Source organism: Eublepharis macularius, chromosome 10 (assembly GCF_028583425.1).
Source record: "Eublepharis macularius isolate TG4126 chromosome 10, MPM_Emac_v1.0, whole genome shotgun sequence".
NCBI lineage: Eukaryota > Metazoa > Chordata > Lepidosauria > Squamata > Eublepharidae > Eublepharis > Eublepharis macularius.
In genome coordinates, this window is record NC_072799.1 from 17,995,776 (window position 1) to 18,021,664 (window position 25,889).

The window sequence follows — 25,889 nt, forward strand, 5'->3', positions numbered from 1 at the left end:
GGGGGAAGCCATCAGAATGAATTGCAAGCAGGGAAACTCACTATTCGATGGTCAGGATCCATGCGGTGATTTCTACTATATAACATGGCCAGGAGGTGGTAAATTTCAGCCATTCTGAATGCCAGTCGCTGGACTCAAGTGATATAGAAAGTGTGAGAACCTCATGCCCAGATTGTATGCTTTGGGGGCATCCGATGAACCGGTCAAAAAACAGGATCCTGGACGGGATGGATTTTGGACGAATCCAGCAAGGGCAATTCTTCTAACTTCTTAATAAGATAGGTCATCTCTTGAGACGTAAAGACCCACTAAGCATGTGGATGGATGTATTTGCAGGCATCATCATCATCATCATCATTAAAAACAGCTAAGCCATCTAGTTAATTTAAACAATCCAGACACTGAGGATTTATATCCCTCTCGTCTACAAATGACTTGTTTTGTTCATTAGAGAGTATAGGAGTATGCAAATCAAACCTCTGTCATAATTACAAAATAGCACGCATTTCCCCGTAACTCACTGAGATATGAAAAGATGAATCAGGATGTCACTATAGTCATTCAAAAAAGCGACTGTTCGGCACAGCGCTCTGTTTAAACAGTTGCCAGGTGTAACTTTCATTTGAAGAAAAATACCTCGCGTTATTCAAATATAACCTCTGTAGAAACAATAGGGGACAAACGCCTATAGTGGCATTCATGATTGTAACTTTCCCAGCATCGTTGCTAGAATAATCCACGAGGAAAGGGGGTGTGGCCCCTGCTGGACACCAAGTTCCAAAGATGTGGCCCACATTTTAAGCAGAAGTCATGCTGCGTGCACTCCACGGCCTGCTGCAGAAAGGAGCACAGCCATTTATCATAATGCATTTTGAAGAGAGCTGCGGCCCCCAAGGGAGTTTGCTGCGATTTATCATGTAAGCAGCAGCGCATTCTGCACCAAGTGCATGATGCGCTCTGGCGGGCGCTCCTGCTCTCCGTTTGGAGTGGTTGAAGATGTTTTTATTAAATTAATTGAACAGCCCTTCTCCGTGTGATACGGCTGCTCTCGTCGACAAAACCTTTGTCTCTCGACCCAGCCGTTCCTGAATCCCAGCCCTGCCTCGAGTAATATTGAAGTGAAACTCATAAATGATCATGAGACGGTTCCTCTTCCCGTTCCTTTATTGTTGCTTCCCCACCCCATCCCACCCTGGGTGTCCTCTCCCCATTCCTGAGCATGCAGGCCATTCTCTTTAGCTGTTTAACTTGTCTTGATGTCGCACCCGAGCACCATCAATCTTCTGGAATCAGCAGAGGATCGAGTCCCATGACCAAGTCAGCAATGGGGATTCCACTGCTCTGAGCAATGTTAGATGCGCCGCAGAGCGGTCATGCAAGTGGGACGCCCCAAGCTGAACATGCAACCCAACTGCACCAGTTGCCACACTGGATTGAGAACCAGACCAGCATATTTATAGTGCAGGCTTGAGGGCAGTCCCTCTACACAAGACTGCATTGTAATTCACAGACTTCCAGCAATGCTTCCGTAGATGAGTTTGGTCATGGACATGCTAATGTCACATGCTGCAGTCCACAAGCTGCTGTCATCTGAACACTGAATCAGACCCTTGGTCTGTCAAGGCCAGTCTTGTCCACGCAGACTGGCATCAGCTCTCCAGGGTCTCAGGCTGAGTTTTTCCACATCACCTACTTGCTTTTTCCTTCAACTGGGGATGTTTGAGATTGAACCTGGAACCGTCATCATGCTGAGTAGATGCTCTACCGCTGAGCCACAGCCTTTCCCCTAAATGGCTGCTGCTGTGGTTGCAATTAGGTGCCAAATGCTGACTTATGTTGAGTTTAGCACATGGTATCAAGAAGTTCCCTGCTAATTCTCATCATGTCAGTGTGGATGTAAGTTAGGAGGGGTTAGGGTTGCCAGCCTCCAGGTGGTAGCTGGAGATCTCCTAGAATTACAACTGATCTCCAGGGCATAGAGATCAGTTCCCCTGGAGAAAATGGGTGACGCTATGGCATAATACACTGCTAAAGTCCCTCCCCTCCTCAAACCCTGTCCTCTCCGGATCTGGCTCCAAAATCTCCAGGAATTTCCAAACACAGAGCTGGCAACCCTAGGACAGGTTGAGACAAAAATCATGGCCACCAGAGGTAGAAACAGGTAACAGCTGGTACCTGCCAGAAATGCTACAAGTTACTGCTTCCGGTCTTGGCTCTGCCCACCACACCCCATTTCCTGCTGTCCTACATGAGAAGTGGTCTGCAAAAATGAGAACAGGCATTTGCAAAAGCTAGTAAGAAATTAGTCCCTTTCCAAATTATAAAATCCGTATTTGATGTGAAAGATAGCAAAAAAAACCCTTTCAAATGCAGACAGGCTGATGCCAGAAACAGCGAGTTACATCTTGCAGAACCGCTTAGTGGAACAATGACAGACACGGCGCCCACCCACCCCCCCCCAAGAACTATTGTTTCCCATTTTACATTAAGGCTACTGAAATGAAAGCCATTTGCCCAACAGCTGCAAGATGAATTCAAATCAAAGATGGGGCTTGAATCTGTGACCCTCAGGTTTAATCCCCTCTCAGTGTAAACGGGTTTCAGCAATCAGCTCTCTTCACTCCATTCCACAATGTTAGAATTAAACTGGGCAAGAAGTCAAGATTTATACCGTTTCTGAACATGCACAGAATGCCACTTCTTTAACCACACCATGCTTTCTCACATGGGCCAAGTCAAGCATTGTGGCACATAAAGCAAGATTTAAAAAAAAAAAAAAGAACGTTTTCTCCAGGAATTTTAGAAAATCATTTTCACCCTGCTCAAACTCTTGCTGTATGCACACAAACAAAAATGCTTTTTTTTTCTTTTTTGCATTAACTGCAATTCAAATATAAGTTCCATTTGGATCTCTCTTTTTTACACACTAGTTTTTTTTCTCCCTCCATTATTAACTTGAGCTGCATCCACATATTGCACTATCAAAAAGAGTCCAGTAGCACCAGTTTTGATCAGGCATCTGACGAAGAGAACTTGATTCTCGAAAGCTTATGCTACAATAAAATTGGTTAGTCTTAAAGGTGCTACTGGACTCTTTTTGATTTTGCTACTACAGACTAACACGGCTAACTCCTCTGGATATTGCACTATATTAATCACTTGCAACTGGACTGGTTTGTCCAACCAGGATTACCCAGTTGGGAATGATGGCAACAGTGCATTGATAATGCAATATTCCAACAGTACGGGGAGGCAGTCTTGCATCTCTCTTCATTCCTCTCCCCTTCCCAGCCAGGTTCACATGTCACGCCAACCACGAAATTCAGTGTGGAGCCATTACCTTTCGATCTCTCTTCCTCTCATGTCTGCAACGAGGGAGTGTTACTGGCCCTGCTTGGGAGGGTTTGATGTCGCTCTCCACACACTCTTAAGGGCTAACCAAATGCCACATATTATGGATGGATCCAGTCATGCACAAACAGAAACAGAAACAAACTTAGTGCCGTTCTGCTTGAGCATGATTTCGTGCAGCCCCCAGCACTTTCCTCCCTATATATGACAGTGCCCAGAAAGTAGGCGCGCAAGATATAGCGCCAGTGGAAACACAAGTGGGGATGCAGTAAGTTTGACTTTGCACAAGTGGCAAGTGGCTGCCCTGGTCTTTTGCTAACATTTCTGCTTGTGCCAGGGGTCTAGCACAGGGAGATGTTTTGCATTGCATTCAATGCTACATCTTTTATTGTACCTTAAGGCATTTTTTTACATGTCACCTTTTCTCTTTACGTATCTCTTGAGGTTTGAGATATGAACTGTGCCAGCTCTTAATGCTCAAAGCAAGCTTGGCATGCTGCAATTTCTTCCAGCCCAGAGAAGCCCTCCCTACTGCCCTGCATGCTCTCCCCATTTCCCATCAGGCAGGCATCTGCGGCAGCGCAGGCTACTGAGCGGGAGAGCTCGGAGGCCGCCCACCGCAGCAATCGGGCCGGCAGCGGTGCACGCACTCCCGTGATGACGTCACATGTGACATCATCATGCAGGCTGGTGTGCGCGCTTGCATGCACGCGGGGGGGGGGGGCGCGGTTGGCCAGCTGCGAGCACCTCAAACCCTTGCACCGCCCCTGCTACCGCCCTGCATGCTCTCCCCATTTCCCATCAGTAGTGCTTGTGACGGTAATGGTAGCAGCACAGGAGAGACAGGGAAAGTTCCCTTCCTTTTCACCCCAGCACCCTGAGTGCTGATCCAGCATCCTAAGCCCTGGGAAATGTAGTTCTCACGGCACCTGAGGTTAGGGTATTGGGTGCTCTGAAAAGTACATTTCCTGTGGTGCTTGACAGCTGGGTTTCAGAGGACCAGACGCAAGAGGGACAAAAACAGAAGGAGAAAAAGAGTGATCACATCACTGTTGCTGTCGCAGTAGCATCTATAGTCATGTCAGTGGTTTTGATAGGTGGCTCCAGAGTTTGGAACTGGACGCAGTCAGGCCCAACTATTTTTCTGATTTTGAGGGGAGATATCAGCTTGGTTTGCTGCGATAAATCACAGAAGAGGTATCATCTCCTGTGTAAGAGAGAAGCAGGGGAATGCCCCTCCTTCTGACCTTCTGGGCTATTCAGGCCTGACCTGGATAGCCCAGGCAAGCCAATCTTGTCAAATCTCAGAAGCTAAGCAGGGTCAGCCTTGGTTAGTAATTGGATGGAAGACCTCCAAAGAAGACAAAGGTGATGGCAAACCACCTCTGTGAGTCTAGTGCCTTGAAAAACAAAGCAGGGGTCACCATAAGTCAACGGCAATTTGATGGCACTTCCTACCACTAAAATGAGGCCTACAGTGAAATATGTATATATCATCATCAGAAAGTGTGTTCTTTCCTTTCAGGACTAGCATTTTTTCTCATGCAAATTTATGCAAATTGGACCAGTTAGCTGACTCGTTAATAGGTTGACAACCCCCAATTATCCTTATAATTTAACAGAAGTTACATTTGTGTTGTCTTGTAGGTACTGTTGTCGTCCAGCAGTTGATGTCAATGCTGATAAGCGAACATGAATTGCTGTTTCCCAAGGATGCAGACCTCCAAAGCGGGCAGGAGGTGTGTAACAACAACAACGAGGTCCAAAAGAAAGTCATCATTGGCCAGCTCCAAAACAAAGAGAATAACAACACAAAGGATTCACCTGTAAGACACTGCTCTTGGGATAAACCCGAGTCTCCTCAAAGAACCATCGTGGACAATGGGTCTCCTACTGCACAGCCTGGGAGCAAGTCAAACAGCCCTAGGAACAGTGTTCACAAATTGGATGTCACCAGAAGTCCACCCCTCATGGTGAAAAAAAATCCAGCATTTAATAAAGGCAGTGGCATAGTCACCAATGGGTCCTTCAGCAGCTCCGTGGAGGGTCAAGAGAAAACATCACCATCCCTACCCAATGGTACCTTGCAGACCAGAAGAACCTCTTCACTGAAAGGGCCAGTAACCAAAATGGGTACCCATAGTGTACAAAATGGAGGTGTGCGAATGGGCATTTCCAGCACTGACACCCATAGCAACTCTCTGAACAGCCGCAACCAAGGCTGGATGCCCAATGGGTATGTGACATTGAGGGACAGCAAGCAAAAGGAGCCCGTCAGTGATTCGGGCCAGCACAACAGACTCTCTACTTACGACAATGTACACCAGCAGTTCTCCTTGGTGAATGCTGAAGATAAGCAGAGCGTCGACAGTGCCACTTGGTCCACCTCCTCGTGCGAAATATCCCTCCCTGAACATTCCAACTCTTGCCGGTCCTCTACCACCACCTGCCCCGAACAAGACTTTTACGGGACCAATTTTGAAGACCCTGTCTTAGACGAACCCCAACGCGAAGAGCTCTCCACCCAAGGAGATTACGAGAGCAAAGGTGACCGAAGGAGTGTCGGAGGGCGCAGCAGCCGGGCCACCAGCAGCAGTGACAACAGTGAGACATTTGTTGTCAACAACACAAGCAATCACAGCGCTTTGCATAGCCTTGTATCGAGCTTAAAGCAAGAAATGGCCAAACAAAAGCTGGAGTATGAAACAAGGATAAAAAGGTAAGCGTCCACAGTAGGATCTCCATTTCAGAGGCACCACAATGATATAGGCACACTTTTTTTTTTTTGCTGTCAAGTTGCAGCCAACTTATGGGGACCCCATAGGATTTTCAAGGCAAGAGGTGTTCAGAAGTGGTTTGCCATTGCCTGCCTCTGTATAGCCCTCATACTCTGGACTTCCCAGTGGTCTCTCATCCAAGTACTAACCGGAGTTGACCCTGCTTACCTTCTGAGATATGATGACATCAGTTTAGCCTGGGCTATCCAGGGCAGGGCACGACCATTAATAGGTGAGACATGTTGAGGCCTCAGCTACTAGGTGAGGCATATTTAGGCCTCACCAGCACTGGGAACTTGTTTCTATAGTTTATTTCATTTATTTTTTTCTTTAAAAATCCTGCTTTTTTCACTGAACTTTTAAGGCAGCAAACAAAGATTAAAATATATTGTTGCACAATACTACAGAAGCTGTATGTCTAGCTGTATGATCTTGTGCGGTTATTCCAGTCTCAGCCAGCTGATTTCAGTGGACTGAGACTGGAGGAATTGCCCTGCTTCAGCTGTATATCACCTCTTGAGAAATAGAACTGTACAAGCCCATTCTTTTGCTACCACCACAATCTCTTTCACTCATCCCCTTCCCTGTGTCTACATATACAGCTGTTTTTCATGATGCTGTTTCTTCATGTATGGAGATTCCCTTGTGACTTGATGTATGAGCTGTCAAGTCACAAACAACTTACGACAACCTCAGTAAGGGGCTTTCAAGGCAGGTGAGAAGCAGAGGTAGTTTGCCATCATCTTCCTCTGCAGTCTTCTGTGGTCTCCGATCCAAGCACTGACCCTGCTTGACTTCCAAGATCTGATGAGATCAGCCTATACCATACCATTCCATGGAGATTCCCACTGGGATCAGTGAAACCTCTTTCTGGCATCAAAATTCCTCAGGGGGAACCTCTAAATCATCTTTGCATTTGCTTTACATGAAGTCTAGGGATTGCAGAATCACACCCAGGAAACACCATTGCAAAGGTCATGAGATTTATTTGAACTGTTATTGCATCTCTCAGAATTCCACAAGAGAAACTCCAAAAATGTATTTGAATGTGGCTTTAGGCAAAATGCAGCTGCCAAAAAAAAGGCTAATGCAATTTAAGTTGCTTTAGCAGAAGCTCAGGTCACAAGAAATTATGCTTAGTCAGACTTCTGTTGTGTTAGAAATAGTTATATTGTGGTTGGTAGTAAAGTTACCCGTCAGAAGTGTTTTTCCTCAACATGCAGTAATTAATCCTCAGGCGATCAAACTGTAGAAAACTCAGTTTATTGAGGTAGATTCCATTGACAACAATATCTTGGAGTAGAAAGAGTCCTAGTCTAAAGTATTACCTGCCCTATACCACAGCCGCCTTGTACAGCATCAAGGCTGGAGGTGGGTGTATGGATGGGGCCTTGATTAGCAGGCGCGCTGAAGAATACAACCTTCCCTTTAGAAAGGCCATGAGGAGAGAAAAAGAGAGAATCTCCCAAAGGAAACAGAGAGAGAGGAGGAATCAGGAGGAATTCCCTTCCTTAGACAAAGAGAAACAGCTTATCACATACACGCAGAGAGATATGCAGTGCCTCTCAATGTCCAGGCACTCTGAGTTGCCTATCACAACAATCGGGAGCCCTATATCCCGGTCCAGGTACAATATTTTAAGAAAGATGTAGGCAAAGCAGGACAGATTTAGAGGAGAGCAATTAAGATGTTCAGAGATCTGGAAAACAAAGCCAGTGAGGGAAGGTTGATGTAGCAGAGTATGTTTATCCTGGAAAATAAAGATCTGAGGGGAAGGGGTGGTTATGGTCACACTTTTCAAATGCCTGAAAGATTATCACGTGGAAGAGGGCCAAGAACCATCCTCTACTGCCACTGAAGCCAATGAGACTAGATCCAAGTTACAGGAGGGCAGATTTTGGTTGAACTTTAAAATAAACTTCCTAATAGTAAGAGCATTTCGGCAGTGGAACTGATTACCTGGATGGGTGGGGTCAATGGGTTTCCCCCACTGGAGGCTTTCCAGCAGTCATCTGTAGGGAATGCTCTAGCTTTGAATGTCCTGCACTGAGCAAGGGGGCTGATACTGGCTGGCCTGTAAGGCATCTTTCAGCTCCATAATTGTTAGTGTTAGTGCAGTAGTACACAGGAATGTCTTGAATGGCTTAAATCCAGGGCTTTTTTTCAGCTGGAACACGGTGGAACAGAGTTCCGGAACCTCTTAGAAATGGTCACATGGCTGGTGGCCCCGCCCCCTGATCTCCAGACAGAGGGGAGTTTAGATTGCCCTCTGTGCCACTTGGCGGCGCGGAGGGCAATCTAAACTCCCCTCTGTCTGGAGATCAGGGGCTGGGGCCACCAGCCGTGTGACCATTTTCGCCAAGGGTGATTTAAACTTTTAAAAACTCCCCCCTTGTTCCAGCTGACCCAAAGTGACATCATTGGTCCTGGGAGCATGCGTGCATTTTGTGCGTGCACATGTGGTACTAGAGGCACCACCTCCCACCAAAAGTTGCCCCCTGTGCTGGCAACCCACTGAGTTCCACCACATCTTTTCCCAGAAAAAAGCCCTGCTTAAATCCAGTCATTGAACGTTACTTATGGATGGGGCTGCTTAGAGTCCTTAGGAAAGAGCTTCATATTATTCGCTAGGTGAGCCTAAGATCATTACACAAGGGCTTTTCTCAGATCCCAAGGAAAAAATAATTTAAATTATATATGCTCTGACATGAAGTGCTGCATTAACCATGAGTAAGAAAAAAGGTCAGAAGACATCTTGGCACTTGGCTCAATTTATCTTTCAGGGGATTATATATCCCTCACTGCCTCCCTTCCACCACCAAGTGATCTAAAGATTCAGCTGTGAATGCAAACGAGTTCCACAAAATTTATTTCATCTGGCTCCAGGGGAGAGAGTGAGAGACATTCAGAAAGGAAAATGTGTTCCAGAGCGGTTGCAGGTGCAGACGTTGCTCCGCTCCAGCTGGCGGTTCAGATTCATAGCATGGTTTCTGAGGGAGCCCTGAGACCTTTGAGTCCATTGTAGAAATTTGTGAACAGCCGTGGAAATAGCTTCAGCATCTCAAGGCTTTAAGGTCAGTGTAAGACAGAGGCTAGTAAAGATCTGTACCAGAAGGCTCAAAATGTTTTAGAGGGCATTGGAATGAAGTATTTTGCATTCATAGCTCTGAGTTTTCAAAAACATCAGCTTCATTGCTGTAGGTTTTGGACACTTCGGAAAGTAATGTCCATCCATCAAAGCCAGTTCTTTGGCTTAATAACAACAACATTCGATTCATATACCGCCCTTCAGGACAACTTAACACCCACTCAGAGCATTTTACAAAGTATGTCATTATTATCCCCACAACAACAATCACCCTGTGAGGTGGGTGGGGCTGAGAGAGCTCCTAGAAGCTGTGACTGTCCCAAGGTCACCCAGCCGGCTTCAGGCGGAGGAGTGGGGAATCAAACCCGGTTCTCCAGATTAGAGTCCCGCGCTCTTAACCACTACACCAAACTGGCTTCCATCGCTTAGCCATGCTGGATTTTCATGAAGGAGAAAGGCCAGCCAGACATAAAGCGATAGAAGAAATCATTTTGAAGACGAGTGGCAAGCAGGAAACACCTTTATTTGCCATTTTCTATATCAGATAAGAGTGGCTAGTCAAGGGAGTATCTGGCAAGGGGCAGTTATCCCTCCTGCCTGGAGCTGGGGTGCCCCTGGCCTAGACATCCCACCAAGGGAATCATTCGAATTTTTACAAGTGAGAAAGTCCTTTTAGTAGCTGTATCCCCCACTAGGGTGGCTTGAACTTCACTAGATTGGCTTGTCTGATTATTACAGTCACACACAGCAAGTCCGACTGTTGAACGTGTATGCTGTGAAATTCACAACATCTCTTTCCCAAACTTGTCAAGAATTCAGATGTTCCTGAGCTCCATTAAATGTTCATACGGCTGGCCTTGGGGGCCAGGGAGCCTATCCCAGCAATCAAGTTATTTTAGCTGTCTCACCTGAGCCTATGGTTCAAAGCCTAGGCAGGTCTGGCTATAAATAACCCTGCCCAACCTTGGCTAGCCTGAACACTCAGTGTCTTTGGGCCCTGCTGATGATAAGCTTTTCTAGGGAGCAAGTGGACCTATATGCTTCGCCACCTCCTTCCTTCAGGCATCTAATGCGTGAGACATGTCTCTCTCTGTCTCTACATGAGTTCATGCAGCACCCCCTCACCTCAAAACACACACATACACACATAAAATGGAGTAGGCAGTAGAGATGGGCACAAACCAGGAAAAAACCAAACCACGTGGTTCGTGGTTCATCAAATTTCACAAACCATGAACTTTCACGAACTTGCCGCTGGTTCGTGAACCAATTTGTTTGGTTTGTAAAAACATCACATCCAGGTCAGAAAACCATCACTTCCAGGTCAGCAGAAGGTCACTTCCGGGACAGCAGAAGTTCACTTCTGGGTCAGCAGAAGGTCTGCAGGAAGTCCATCCCCTGTTGCCTAGGAAACTGATTGATTGGCACCAGGCTGTCTGCAGTGACGAACCAAAAACCGAACCAAACGAACCAGCCTAAACGTTTGTGGTGGTTTGTCAGAAATGGGATCTGACGAACCATGGTTCACGAACCATGAACCGGCCTGATTCGTGCTTAATTTTGGTTTGTATTTCGGTTCTTGCCCATCTCTAGTAGGTAGCGGGGAGGGGGGGTTAATGCAAAATGAAAGACAGGATAAACCTGTATGGTACTTTGAACTCTTTGAGGAAATGAAGGCATAAAGATCAAGACAGAAGAATACAAACCAACTCTCAGTCAGACATTGAAAAGGCAAAGTGAGAAGGAACAAGAAGGGGAAGAAGTCAATGAAGAGTTCAGCAGAGCTGGGTGGCCATGGAAAGAATGGCTTTTGTTCCAAGGGTGTGGCCTTGAAATAGCCAAAAAACCCAACAACACCCATCCTTCTTTATGCTGCTAAAGACCCTGAATGCTTGTGATGATGCTGTGGATTGCAGCAAACCTGACCCCGGGGGCAGGGGGGAGGAAGGTAGAACAGAGTAGGACCAAGGGGCTGGTTATTTCCCTATTCACCAGTTGCATCTGCGTCCCAAATTCTGCTCCCAAATCTGCATTTTGCCCAGTGGATTCGAAATGCATTTGCAAGCATCGTGCTTCCACCATTTTGAACACAAAAAGTGATGGGCAGAGAAAGGATTAAGTTCCCCTGCTATTTCTGTGCTCTGAATTGCCCCTTCCCAAACAGCTTCTCTCTCCTACCTCCCCCCTCCTCCCCCCACCAAGCAGTAAAGGTTCGTTACAGCCATTTGTGTCCAATGTTTATTTAGGACTGCAGAACAACATACGTTTAGTTTGCAGTTGCCCATTCAGGCAATAGCTTCAGTAGCTTCAGAGTCTAATTGGATACAGCCTCTATGGATACAGGCATTCATCTAGTAAATTAGTTCCTAAAGAAAAATGCCTCCCGTTCATACACCTTTCTGGCATCCATAACATTGTGACACTGTTAATAAGTGTCCTATAATGCCTGCAAACATTTCCACCATTCATGAAATCCTCACCTACGTACAAGATACTGTATTTCTTTAAAATGAAGCAGTATAATCACGGTTACTGTGCTTATAAATCTGGCATCAGACAATTTAGCAAAATTGTATGCCCTTTGAGGATTTTCAGTTGTGCTTGTTTACTTTGTAAAACTTCCCTCCCTCCTTCATGAGAGATTTTTAAAACAATATTCCCATTAGCCCTAAATAAATGCATTCAATAACTTTGCTGTAGTTTATTCCGTGGTAGTTGTCCTAAATTTGAGCATGGATCTGGTTAAGAAATGTATAGCAGACATGCTTCTAGTTCACCATCTGGAATAAGTAAAGAGAAATCCAGGTATCTGATGATCTCAAAAACTAAGAAAAGGGGAAGGACTTTGTGAGTTTCTCCGTCAGCAGGGGGCGCCGCGTCCGTCGGGTCCGTTGTGGCGGGGGTGCGGTCAGCGCAGCCGGCGGGTCCGGGGGGTTGTCCCGCTGCTACCTAGGCCGGGCAGGCGGCCTGTCTGCTGGCTCCAGGGGTCTCAGCTTCCCTTTTGATTGGCCTCAGATGGCTCCAGGGCTGTTAAACCGTGTCTGGCAACAGGTAAGCACAGCCTCTGGGCCCAGGGATGGTCCTTCCCTCAGGACAGCCTCCCTGTTTCTCCTCCCTGGCCAGGGAGCCTCTGACCCCTTTTATCCCCTCCCTCGCTAGGGGCAGCCCCGCCCCGCTCCCCAATCGCCAGCGCCCCAGGTGAGGCTCATTATCTGTCCCAACGCCGGCAGCAACACCTGCCTCCAGCCTTTCCGGGGTGGGAAGCCTGGTGCTCCTTCCTCCCGCCCCCCAGCTGCCATTGGGCGCCCTTCCCCCGTCTCCCTGGTGGGCGGGCGGGCCGGCCTATCGCCTGCCGACGCCGGGGCCGGTTCCCACCCCCTCGCTGCCTCGCGGCCCCGGGCGAGGCTCGGCCTCGCAAGCGCGGGCCTCGCGGCTGCGCCGCCTCGCCTCTGCCGTCGTCGCCGCCACCGCATTGGGGCCGTCTGCCCTGGAGGCGTCCGCTCCGGCGGCCGCCCAGCCTGCCGGTTTGCTTCCCCCGGGTCGCTTCCTCCCGCCCGGGTTGCTGCCGCCGCCGCCTCCTCCGCGGCGCCGCGACAGCGCTTCGCCCGGCCGCCGGGCCGGCTGCCGCGGCCGCGCCCGTCCGCCGCCGCGCCTGCCCCGGCTAGGTGAGTTGTGGGGCCCCTGGAGGCGGGGGGGGGCGGCGGCGAGGAGGGAGGGGAGGCTCGTCCCCGGACACGCCCTCCCCCTTTCGCTCCCAGATGCAGGTGGGTCTTCCTCGTGCATTCTTGACAGGAAGTCGGCGTTCCGGTGCAGGTGCCCTGGTCGGTGTCTCGTCACAAAACTGAAAGGTAAGAGCGACATATACCATCTAAGTATGCGGGCATTGTGGTCCTTCATCCGCGCCATCCACAAGAGGGGGGCATGGTCCGTAACCAGGGTGAAGGGGTTATTGGTGAGGTAATACTGGAGGGCCCCCACCGCCCACTTGACGGCCAAGGCCTCCTTCTCCACTGTGGCATACTGCCGCTCGGCCTTCTGCAACTTGCGACTTAGGAAGAGGACTGGCCGCTCCACCCCGTCGATTTCCTGAGAGAGCACGGCTCCGAGCCCCGTGTCCGAGGCATCAGTGTGGACGACGAAAGGCTCATTGAAGTTGGGATTGTGGAGGACCGGGGCGTTGGACAGGGCCCCCCGGAGCGCCCGGAAGGCCTCATCGGCCGTTGCCGTCCAGGGGAGCTTGGTAGGCAGTCCTTTCCGGAGGAGATCTGTCAGGGGGCTGGCCCGGGATGCGAAGTTCGGAATGAACTTGCTGTAATATCCGACCAATCCCAGGAAGCGTCGGAGCTGCTTCTTGGTGGTCGGACGGGGACAGTCCTCCAGCGTGGCCACCTTCTCGGGGACCGGCCTCAGCACGCCGCGGCCAACTATAAATCCCAGGTATTTGACCTCCTGGAAGCCCACCCGGCTCTTCTGCGGGTTTGCCCGTAGGCCGGCAGCGTCCAGGGCTTGCAGAACCCGGCGAAGGTGTTGCATGTGGGAGGGCCAGTCGGGCTGAAGACGAGAATATCGTCGATGTAGGCGGCGGTAAACCCCTGGCACTGGGCTAATGCCGTGTCTACCAGCCGCTGGAAGGTGGCGGCCGCCCCGTGTAGCCCGAAGGGCATCATGCGAAATTGGAACAGCCCCTGGGGCGTGGCGAAGGCTGTCTTCTCCTTGTCACCTTCCGCCATGGGCACTTGCCAATAGCCCTTCGTCAGATCCAGGGCTGTCAGATATCGGGCGGTGCCCAGTTGGTCGATGAGGGTTTCCGCCCGCGGCATGGGGTAGGCGTCAAACTGCGCGATGCGGTTGACCTCCCGGAAGTCAATGCAGAAGCGGACGGATCCGTCGGGCTTCGGCACTAGCACCACAGGGCTCCTCCATGGGCTGCGGGAGGGCTCGATAACCCCGAGCTGGAGCATGTCAGCTACCTCGCGGTCCACTTCATCCCACTGCTTCCGGGGCAAGGGCCGCCAGGGTGCCCGGACCACCCGCCCCGGCGGGGTAGGTATGGCATGGGTCACCGTCGTGGTGCATCCTGGGATCCGTGAGAAGCTGTGGGGGAAGTCCCTCAGCAACTGTTCCACCTGCTCACGCTGTTCCGGGAGGAGCGCCGGGTCTAGCGTGGGGGCCTCCGGGGGGCCCCCCCGGGGGGTCCAGGGCAGGTTTCCATCGGCGGGCTCCAGGGGGTCGGTGGCGAGTTGACACGCCTGCGGCTCCCGCTCCCGCCACGCCTTGATGTCGTTGACGTGCAGCCTCTTGGCTTGTCGCCGCGAGGGGCCCCACTGGACCAGATATGTCAGAGGGCCCAGCACCCGGGTGATTGTAAAGGGGCCCCTCCAGGGGTCTCCGGCTTGTTGCGGGCCAAAGACTCGCCGGTTGACCAGGACCTTGTCGCCTTCCTGGAAGGTGCGTAGCCGGGCTCCCTTGTCATAGCGCTCTTTTTGGGCCTCCTGGGCCTCAGCCAGATTGCGCTGAGCCGTCTCCCGGGCGAGCTGGAGGCGTTCCTTCAACTCCCGCACGTAGTCCGGCGCTGCTGTTGCGGGGTCGTCTCGGGGGGTCGCCCATTGCTCCTCGACCACCCCCAAGATGCCTCGTGGCCGCCGGCCGTACAACAGCTCGAAGGGGGCGTAGCCGGTGGATGCCTGAGGGGTTTCCCGTAGGGCGAAGAGGAGGGGATCGACCAGAAGATCCCATTGGTTTGGCTTGTCCCGTGCCAGCTTCCGCAACATGGCTTTGATGGTCTGGTTGAGGCGCTCCACCAGGCCGTCGGTCTGCGGGTGATAGATGGACGTAAAGATCTGGCGGATGCCTAGGGTTGAGCAGAGCTGTCGTGTCAAGGAGGCCGTGAAGGGTGTCCCACAGTCGGTGAGGATTTCCCGGGGCAACCCCACGTGGGCGAAGAACCGCATCAGTGCTCTAGCGACGCCGGCCGCCTGCATGGACCGCAGGGGAATCGCCTCGGGATAGCGGGTGGCGTAGTCAACCAAGACCAGTAGGAACCGGCAGCCGCGGGCCGTACGTGGCAGTGGTCCCACGAAGTCCATGGCTAGGCGGTCGAAGGGGGTCTGTACGAGCGGCAGGGGCATCAGTGGGGCTTTGGGGGCCGGTCGGGTGGATGCTCGCTGGCACACTGGGCAGGAGCGGCAGAAGGCCTTGACGTCAGCAGCCACGGACGGCCAGAAGAAGTGGGCCAGGACCCGGGCCAGCGTATTATTGGCCCCCTGATGGCCGGCCCAGGCGTGGTCGTGGGCGTAGGAGAGGACGGAGGCCCGGAAGGCCTGCGGGACCAGCAACTGCCGGGTCTCAACCCCCCGACTGGCAGTCAGCCTGTACCAGAGGCCCATTTCCTTGACAATTCGGGGGTAGCGGCCAGCCCTCCGCCCGTCCCGGATGCACCCCTCACTTACCGCCACGGCGTCCCGGAGGGACTCGAGGGTAACATCAGTCGCCTGGGCCTCCCGGAAGGCGGGATCGGCACCCCAGGAGGGTGGCGAGGGATCATCAGGCGATGCCGAGGTCCCGGCACGGGGCTCGGGGTCAGTGGTGGCGGGGAGGGCCTCCGCTGGCGAGGTCTGCAACCGCACCTCCAGGCCTGGCGCATCTCGGCCCAGCAGTACCGGGTAGGGGAGCGCGGGCACTCGGGCGAGCTCCAACTCCCACTCCTGTCCTTGGTAGCGCACCGGAACTCTCACCACCGGGTACTCTTCTGCGTGTCCGTGGAGGCACGCGACGGACGTGCGCCGCACGACAGGCAGGCCCTCGGGCAAGAGCCTGGTCCGTATCATTGAGACGGAACTGCCGCTATCTAGGAGTGCTGACAGCCGCCGGCCCGCAATTTCAACGATGACCAGTAGGGGCGGGGGCCGGACCGCGCGGGTGGCCAGTGGTAGGGCTTCCTCCCACCCGGCATCGCACTCCATTAGGGGGCAGTCCCTCATCAGGTGGCCCCGCTGTCCGCAGCGAAAGCAGGGCCCTCGGTCGGCAGTGCTGGCAGGGGCCGGGCCGCCGGGGGCCTTCACGTTGGGTGGCGGTGGTCGTGGCCAGCGGGGCGGGATTCCGCTGCTGCTAGGTTTGGCCCCGGTGGGGGGGAGGGCAGCGGAATCAGCCCCCAGGGGTCCACGGGGCCCTACCCGGGCCCTCCCGGTGGGTCGGCCGTCGCGCCCTGGTGTAGCTCCGTCCTTGTTGGGCTCCCTTGGCTCTGCCGCCATGAAGTTTTCCAGCAGGGCCGTGGCCTCCTTGAGATCGGCCGGCTTGCTACAGGCCACCCAGTATCGTGCCTTGGCTGGCAGAACGTTCAGGAGCTGCTCCAGGACGACCTGATCCGTGATGGCCTTTTCGCCCGGCGTCTCTGGCTTGAGCCATCGGTAGGCCAGGTCCCGGAGGGTGGTTACGAACCCCCGCGGCCGATCACCCTTGTTATAGCTCAGGGCCCGGAACCTCTGGCGGTACGTGTCGGGGGTGATGGCGTAGCGGTCCAGAATGGCCTCTTTCAGCCTCGCGTAGTCGGCCACCTCCTCCTTTGGGAGAGCCTTGAGCGCGGCCTGCGCTTCCCCGGTCAGGTAGGGTCCGAGAATGAAGGCCCACTGGGCGGGGGGCCACTGGGCAGCCTCCGCGGTGCGCTCAAAGGTTTCCAGGAACGCGTCCACATCATCCTCTGGCCCCAGCTTGGTGAGTTGGAACGGGGCGGCCCTGTGGGGGCCCCCCGGGCCAGCTGGGGCTCCGGCGCCGCCTTGGGCGTCCCTTAAGGTGCGGCAGACATCCCGGAGGAGGGCTGCCTGGGCGTCGCGCTGTTGGGCCACGATGTCTTGCAGAATCCGCCCCTGCTGCTCCGTCTGCTGCGAGGTTATGTCGCGCAACAGGCGCCCCTGTTGCTCGGCCATCCACTGCCCGAACTGGGCAAAGTCAAACGAGCCGCTGGGGTTGGCAGGCGCTGCCCCTCCACCTCCTCCTCCCTGGTCCATAGCTGTCGGGGGTGTAGGCGGTGTGGTGGTGGGTCCCGGAAACGTTGGCGGACGGAGGAAAGACCGGCTGCTGGCCCACCCCGCAGGCGTGGGTAGGTAGGGGAGGCGCTTCACTAGCGGTCGAAGGCCTGCATTCTCCACCACGTTGTGAGTTTCTCCGTCAGCAGGGGGCGCCGCGTCCGTCGGGTCCGTTGTGGCGGGGGTGCGGTCAGCGCAGCCGGCGGGTCCGGGGGGTTGTCCCGCTGCTACCTAGGCCGGGCAGGCGGCCTGTCTGCTGGCTCCAGGGGTCTCAGCTTCCCTTTTGATTGGCCTCAGATGGCTCCAGGGCTGTTAAACCGTGTCTGGCAACAGGTAAGCACAGCCTCTGGGCCCAGGGATGGTCCTTCCCTCAGGACAGCCTCCCTGTTTCTCCTCCCTGGCCAGGGAGCCTCTGACCCCTTTTATCCCCTCCCTCGCTAGGGGCAGCCCCGCCCCGCTCCCCAATCGCCAGCGCCCCAGGTGAGGCTCATTATCTGTCCCAACGCCGGCAGCAACACCTGCCTCCAGCCTTTCCGGGGTGGGAAGCCTGGTGCTCCTTCCTCCCGCCTCCCAGCTGCCATTGGGCGCCCTTCCCCCGTCTCCCTGGTGGGCGGGCGGGCCGGCCTATCGCCTGCCGACGCCGGGGCCGGTTCCCACCCCCTCGCTGCCTCGCGGCCCCGGGCGAGGCTCGGCCTCGCAAGCGCGGGCCTCGCGGCTGCGCCGCCTCGCCTCTGCCGTCGTCGCCGCCACCGCATTGGGGCCGTCTGCCCTGGAGGCGTCCGCTCCGGCGGCCGCCCAGCCTGCCGGTTTGCTTCCCCCGGGTCGCTTCCTCCCGCCCGGGTTGCTGCCGCCGCCGCCTCCTCCGCGGCGCCGCGACAGCGCTTTGCCCGGCCGCCGGGCCGGCTGCCGCGGCCGCGCCCGTCCGCCGCCGCGCCTGCCCCGGCTAGGTGAGTTGTGGGGCCCCTGGAGGCGGGGGGGGGGGCGGCGGCGAGGAGGGAGGGGAGGCTCGTCCCCGGACAGACTTGTTTGTAAAAGAATATTTCTCTCCAATGAAAGACTACATATTTATGTCTACCAGTAGAGTTTCAGAATACATAAAAAGTATACCCACAGATTATCAGATATTCTAGCAGTCTATTTGACTATCATTAAATAGGGCTTACTAATGAATGAGACCAGTCATATGGGCCGAATCCACACGTCTCAAGTTTGCCACTCCCCCCGCCCCACCATTTATGCGCTTCTCAGAGGGCTGTACACATAGGCCATTTCCACACACGTTGAATAATGCACTTTCAATGCCCTTTAGCAATCCTTTGGAAGTGGATTTTTTGTTCCACACATGGAAAATCAGTTTCAAATGTTCACTAAAGAGTATTGAAAGTGGATTATCTAACGTGTGTGGAAGCAGCTAATATCTTACCTCAATCCTGCCATTCTTTCGCATCCGTTGCGTTGTGCCTCAGATGAGTTTGGCGCACATTCTAACGCTTCTCTTACGCAGTTCTCACCATGGATGTGAACAAATAGAAGCGGTTCACAAAGAGACTGCCTCCTTTTAACCACCTCCACTTCCTTATTTATAGTTTTTCCCAGGGCTTTTTTTCAGGAGGAACGTGGGGGAACAGAGTTCCGGAATCTCCTGAAAATGGTCACATGGCTGGTGGCCCCGCCCCCTGATCTCCAGACAGAGGGGAGTTGAGATTGCCCTCCGCGCCGCTGAGTGGCGCGGAGGGCAATCTGAACTCCCCTCTGTCTGGAGATCAGGGGGTGGGGCCACCAGCCATGTGACCATTTACTCCAAGGGCAACCCACTGAGTTCCACCACCTCTTTCCCCAGAAAAAAAGCCCTGGTTTTTCCGGAATACCATCCCTCTTTGCTGTGCAATTATTATGGTTTCTAACTCTGTCCGTGGCATGCCCATCCCCCGTTCCTTCTTTTTTTTAAAGTGGGCATTCCTAGGGCTATTGCGCAATCCCGTCCATCAATATCACCTTGAAGTGGGGCGCTCAAAAATGCCTGTGGAGACATCGGGGGGGGGGGTCATTTTCATTTGTGTCATTTTTTACTGCCAAAGGACTGCTTAGGTAATATCTGTGGCTGCCAAAGTTGACTCTCCTTTTTTTAAAAAAATGTTGAAATTACCGTTATAGTGAAAATCGGCTATTCTACAATAACATTTTAGCGTTAAATAAGTAGTCTGTGCTAAGTGGCCAGCACCAACCTCCCACAATCTTTCCCAGTGACCCATTTTTCTCTCCTGGGGCTCTATGACGATCAGAAAACACTGCTTCTCTTGGCCTGAGTGTGTGATGCTTCATTGTGTGGTTTATCACTGAAAGGGGTATGTGGCCTCGCCATAGCAATTTAGCAAAAAATCGCTATAGCGGAAATCTAGTATAAAATTTTAAAAAAACGTGATGTCGTCATCGGCTACGGCGGATCTAAACCCGCCTCCTAATGCATGATTCTCCAAGGGATGTGGGCAACGTAGAGCGCAATGCTGCCACAGTAAGAGAGGGGATGTGAACACAGACTGGGACAGTGTGGGATAGAATCCAGAGCGATTATTGCGTATGAAAAGTGGAAGGAAGTGTGGATTCGGCCAAGGTTAAAAAAATGAATGATAGGTATCAGAGTGGGCAGCCAGACATGCAATGCCCAGTGGCAGAGGTGCAATACCTCTGATTACCCGAAGATGGAGACATAAGACACAGGTTAGCTATTATCATTGTGCCCTGCTTGTGAAGTTTGATTGGAGCACCTGTATGGGTATTGCTGAGTACCTTTGGTCTGATCTAGTAATGGGCTGATCGAATAGTGATCAGCTCCAAAGTGTTACTAATGTTCACTGAGAAGGAAGGAACCTTAGGGGGACAGACATAGGTTTTAGTACCAAAACACTTTAAAAATGAAAGAATATGGCATTGCTGCGGTTGGTGACTTACTCCAGTAAATTCAGCCTCCCATTCCCAGCAGCTGCAACAAGCAAAGGATCTCACACTTTTACAGAGCGTACATATATACATTTTCCACACAAGAAAGGCTGCAATACCAGTGCTAGGAAGCAACACCAGAGAAAGATTTTGCCCTCTATGCCCTGTTTGTGGTCCTTCCAGGACAACTGGTTGGCTGCAGTGTGAGGCAGGATGCTGGACTAGATGGGACACTGGTCTGATCCAGCAGGGCTCTTGTGCTCACGCACAGCACCCGCTGCTTCTCCATCATGTCTGTTGCTGGATTGGGGCAACGGGCTCTAGACTGATCGGTCTGAAGTGGGTGGGGGACCTGACTTTGTTTATTTTGCTTTATAATTGCCACTTGGTTTTTTTGTTTGTTTGTGAAATTATCTTTACCCAGAACCCTTGGGCCAGGAATTAGAATAATACAAAATGAATACATAAACAAATATTATATTAGGTCATCTACTCACAAATGGGGGGAAACCCCTTGGCATCTGTGGCTTTCATTCAGTAGAATGTTGATGAGCTGTAAGCACCCGGGGCTAGTCTTCTTGACGACAGGGACGTCTTTATTCAAGCATGCCATTCTGATGAGGGCGGTTTGGCTGCTGCTCCCTCAAAAGACCCCCTTTGTTGCATGTTTGGGGCAGATGCAGAAGGGATGCCCTGCTGTTTGTATGATCCAGTTTTGTACGATTCAACACATGATGATTTTGCGGTTTGCTGCATGAGATTATTCAACAAAGCCAAAGGTTGACTGGCACAATAAGGACCCTGCCTCAGGACTGAAATTCAAAATGAGATAATTGGGGCTGATTTTTACACATTACGGAGTACAGAGGTTAGGTCCAGGGGTCCCAGCCCGTGTCCAAGTCAGTGTCCCCAGCAAGCCAGATAGTGGCACTGTTTCAGGTCAGGAAAATGTTGTGGGATAGGGACAAGGGTTGCTCACTTCAAGTTGGGGCCTGGAGTTCTCCTGGAATTACAACTGATCTCCAGACTACAGAGACCTGTTCCCCTCTCTTTGGAGGGGGGACTCTATGCCTGATCTCTCTACCCTTCTCAAACTCTGCCTTCCCCAGGCTCTGCCCCCCCCACACACACACACCAAAATCTCCAGGCATTTTCCAATCTGGAGATGGCAACTCTAGGGTAAGCGGCAGCCCCTTCTCAGCAACATTGCAGTCACAATCCAAACTGGGCACCACACAGAGAGACAAGAATTGAGGAGAACTTGCAGCTCATGCCTGTTACACAGGGACCCCGGAACCATCCAGTGCAATCTGTGTTAATTGAATTGTCCAACTCTTTGAGACTGCAGTCATCCCAATACAATATCATTTGACTCACTGGAGACCTAACCCCAAATCAGTAAACCGGTACTAGCTGTGCATTTGGGGGCAACAGAAGATTCAGATGTTAGAAAGCACTTAAAAATGGCATGCCATCACACTCCTCACCAGGGCTTTTTTTCAGATGGAACGTGGTGGAACGGAGTTCCGGAACCTCTTGAAAATGGTCACATGGCTGGTGGCCCCGCCCCCTGATCTCCAGGCAGAGGGGAGTTGAGATTGCCCTCTGCGCCAGCTGGCGCAGAGGGCAATCTCAACTCCCCTCTGTCTGGAGATCAGGGGGCGGGGCCACCAGCCATGTGACCATTTTCTCCAAGGGTAACCCACTGAGTCCCACCACCTCTTTTCCCAGAAAAAAAGCCCTGCTCCTCACTAATAGTCTGTTGAATTTACGAATGTACACTGAATGAATGTCTTCTGTTTCCACCCCTCCAGTCTTGAACAGAGGAATATTTCCCTGGAAACAGAAATGATGAGCCTGCACGACGAACTGGAACAAGAGAAGAAAAAGTTTACAATGGTAGAAATAAAAATGCGCAATGCCGAGCGGGCCAAAGAAGATGCCGAGAAGAGGAACGACATGCTACAGAAGGAGATGGAGCAGTTCTTCTCAACGTTTGGGGAACTGACGGTAGAGCCACGTCGGCCAGAAAGAGGCAACACCATATGGATCCAATGAGCACAGCTGACCAAGACTGTGGGATTCTGGGGAAAGGGTGGTTAAGATATTACACTGTAACAGGTGACTGGTCACCTGACTGAGGCTAGCACTCAACATGATGTCGTCAACCATGCCCATGTCCACCAACCGCATTTGCCGTGTGTCCTTTTTAAATTGACAAATCATATTCTTTGAATGCGTCATAATGCTACTGTTAACTAGTGTTATACCTGGATTTGTGTATATAGATTTTACATAGGTCATCCTGAGGGAAAGCATAGAAAGAGATTAGAAGAAAAAAATATTTTAAAGGCAAGTCTTATATTTAAACTGACACGTCATTGCAATCGAGCTTTATATTGAGGCTTTTCTCCCTTGCACTTACTTAACATAATAAGCTATTTTTGGCATTGTGTTACCATCGGCTTATTTTGTATATTAATTTTCTTTTGGTTGCCCCCGTTGCTGGGGAATTAAGATAAATATATATAATGTTAGCTATTAAAACAAACAAAAAGATAGTGTGACCGTGCTGTTTGTGCCAATAGATTTGCCCATGACCAAAAAAACAACAAAAAGTGTAAATAATTTTATAAAAATATAACATGAGCATCTAATAAGTTCAAACTCTTCCTTTCTTCTTTTGTGCGTGTTCAACTTCCGTTCATTCAGCTCAATCCAGAATTTTCCCTATACACGTTTTTGGGTGAGCAAAACCGTTCCATCAGCACAGACTCAACATAGAGGAAGGCAACCACTGGTGGCTGGGAATCCAGTGGGCAGAGAAGGCAGCATCGGCAGGGGGAGATCACATCAGGATGGTGGTGGCTGAACTGGCCCCATACATTGTTTGGTCATTAATTGTACTTAGACAAACAGCTAGCTTGTTCCTGCTATTTATTAATACGTAATTGGCTGATACAGAACATCAAGGATCAAACATATTTGCCTCTCTCCTCCCCTGCACTCCATCCTTAACTTCCTTAACTTTCCCCGCCACCCACCAACATCTTCCTGAAGTCTGGAAGAGTTCAATGATTCAGATGCTACCAAATTAGCATTTGAGACTGCTGGGTGGAGGGAAGAGGAGGAAGAGGCTAAGGAAGCTGCAGATTTCACCACAAACGTGCCCAACAGTGGACTGCACCATATTTAAAGGTGTCGATCAGGTGCAATTTGATCACCCAATCTGTTTGGTTCATACGGAATGGCCACGAAGCCTGCCAAGTTGGCTTAAATCATGTTATCAAATTGATCAGCAGCCATTGATGTCATGGGAATGGATTAGAAAGCCACTCTAGGAGTGACCTTCAAACTCACCCCTACCCTAAGCACTGTGTTTGGGGAAGGCTGGAGTATGGCAAAGCAAGAAGTTAGAGGGTTCAGAATCTCTAATGTGGCTGTGTTTCAACCTTCCCTAAACACAGTGATTGTGTGTCTGGGGGGGCAGGGATAGAAGCCAACCCATCCCCACCCCCAAAATAGCTGTATTTGGGGAAATAGCTGTATTTGGGGAAGGCTAAAACAGAGCAAAGTGTTAAGCCTAGGGCTTTTTTTCTGGGAAAAGAGGTGGTGGAACTCAGTGGGTTGCCCTAAGAGCAAATGGTCACACGGCTGGTGGCCCTGCCCCCTGATCTCCAGACAGAGGGGAGTTTAGATTGCCCTCCGCACCACGGTGCAGAGGGCAATCTAAACTCCCCTCTGTCTGGAGATCAGGGGGCGGGGCCACCAGCCGTGTGACCATTTTCAAGAGATTCCAGAACTATTTCCCACCACGTTCCAGCTGAAAAAAAGCCCTGGTTAAGCCTATTCTGCAGGCAGTCATTTTGTGAGAACATGTATGTGAGAAAAACCAACTGTGGGTCAGGGTCTCTGAGGGACTGTCTTCTTCCATATGTTGCTGCCTGGGAACTAAAAGCACAGGGAGAGGCCTTTCTGACTGTCTCTTGAGCTAAAGAAGCTCATCTGGGGGGTGCATGAGAGAGGGCCTTTTCGGTGGCAGGCTCATAACTATGGAACAGCATCACCAGATAGGTGCACCTGGCCCCAACACTGCTTCAGGAGGCAGCTGAAGAGGTTTATGTAGCACTGCTTTTAATTAACTTGGGTTTTTTTTTATATTGCTGGCAGTCCTAGACTGTGTTTTTAAGCTTAGTTTTCTTCATTTTAGGATTATTTTATTTATATGGTAAGCTGCCTTGATTTCCTGCAAGGCAGAAAGATGGCTAATAAATCTTTAAAATAAATAAATTGTACTGTATGGTTAAGAAGGAATACAGTGAAGTGATCTGTTGAACTCTGTGGTGTGAATCCACGGCCTATCGAACTGATCAGTGATCACCAAAAAATCAGGGCCGTATTTCAATCAAAGCCAGAAAAGAATGCAAGATCAGGATGTGTTCCTTCATACTGGGTCATGGGAAATTTAAGGTATCATTAGAAGCAATGTAGCTTCTCCAGTTATTCCTACTGTGCTTCAGAAATCTTTAAGAACACCCACCGATGTAGTTCAGCTTTACAGCGTGTTCTTAATACAGAAGCAACAAATGCCCCTTTGGGACGTGCATTATGGGGATATGATGTCATGGCAAAGGATGCAAAGGTCTTTCTGAAGATAACTGGTTCAAATCCGGTCAGGTACTGGATGGTGGCCTTCTGGGGACCATTAGACCCCTTAGATTCCAAATTAGATTCCCCTTAGATTCCTCAGACCCCTTAGATTCCAAAATGGCAGAAAGGTGGGAAATCAATATGTAGAACTTTTTTAACCTTATTGAAGCCACCCACGGAGAAGACAGGAGCATCGATCCAAGCATGTATGTATAAAGGGTGGTATGAAAGTGTGACTGGCATTAAATCACCTTTGCTCCTTTCTTACGTTAAAGTCTCCATTAAGCATGATTAGAAAAGCCTGCAGAAGGCATGCCAGACAGTATAGGGTTTATACTCTCATTATTAAGTAATAGAATCACCAAAGCAGAAGCATGAACAGAATAATTCCCTTGTTTGCAAATAGATCCAGAGGAGTTAGCCATGTTAGTCTGTAGCTGTAAAATAGTAGAGTCCAGCAGCACCTTTAAGGCTAACCAACTTTATTGTAGCTTAAGCTTTCGAGAACCACAGCTCTCTTCGTCAGATGCATCTGAGGAAGAGAGCTGTGGTTCTCAAAAGCTTATGCTACTATACAGTTGGTTACTCTTAAAGGTGCTACTGGACTCTTTACTTGTTTGCAGAGGTCTCTTCCTTCGTGATGACCAGGGCTTTTTTTCAGTGGAACACAGTGGAACAGAGTTCCAGCACCTCTTGTGTCCGGTAGTTCCGCCCCCCGAACTCCAGATAGAGATCAGTTCCCCCTGGAGGAAATGGCCGTTCTGTAAGGGGGCCTGTGTGTTTCTCCCTCATTTCCCTCTTGAGAGTTCCACCTCCTCTTTTCCCAGAAAAAAAGCCCTGGTGATGACCCACCGAAGCCCAAATAACCATCAGCTACCACTGAGATACGTTGAACAGAAATATTCATACTCTAAAGGCAAATCGACATTCATTAAAAGTAGGCTGTCCTGTCTTTAAATTTTAAAGGCCTGCCATTTGAAAACTTCTTAAGTGGTCCAATTTAGTACTTCAGGAGGGCATACATCCACTGGCTCTGTCCTTGCTATAGCCTTGGTCACAGGGCAG

The 25,889-nt window shown here is 51.2% G+C and overlaps 1 protein-coding gene across 5 annotated transcripts in view; it reads left to right on the forward strand.

The window, feature by feature from the left end:
- ARHGAP24 (Rho GTPase activating protein 24) overlaps positions 1–22,819 on the forward strand; it is a 426,579-nt gene extending 403,760 nt beyond the window's left edge. For all 5 annotated transcript variants that reach the window (XM_054989835.1, XM_054989836.1, XM_054989840.1 and 2 more), the window contains 2 exons: positions 4,999–6,070; positions 21,989–22,819. In XM_054989835.1, coding sequence (XP_054845810.1) covers positions 4,999–6,070; positions 21,989–22,232 — 1,316 coding nt within the window. In that variant the 3' untranslated portion in view covers positions 22,233–22,819. The remainder of the gene's footprint in view (positions 1–4,998; positions 6,071–21,988) is intronic.
- The last annotated feature ends 3,070 nt before the right edge of the window (positions 22,820–25,889 follow it).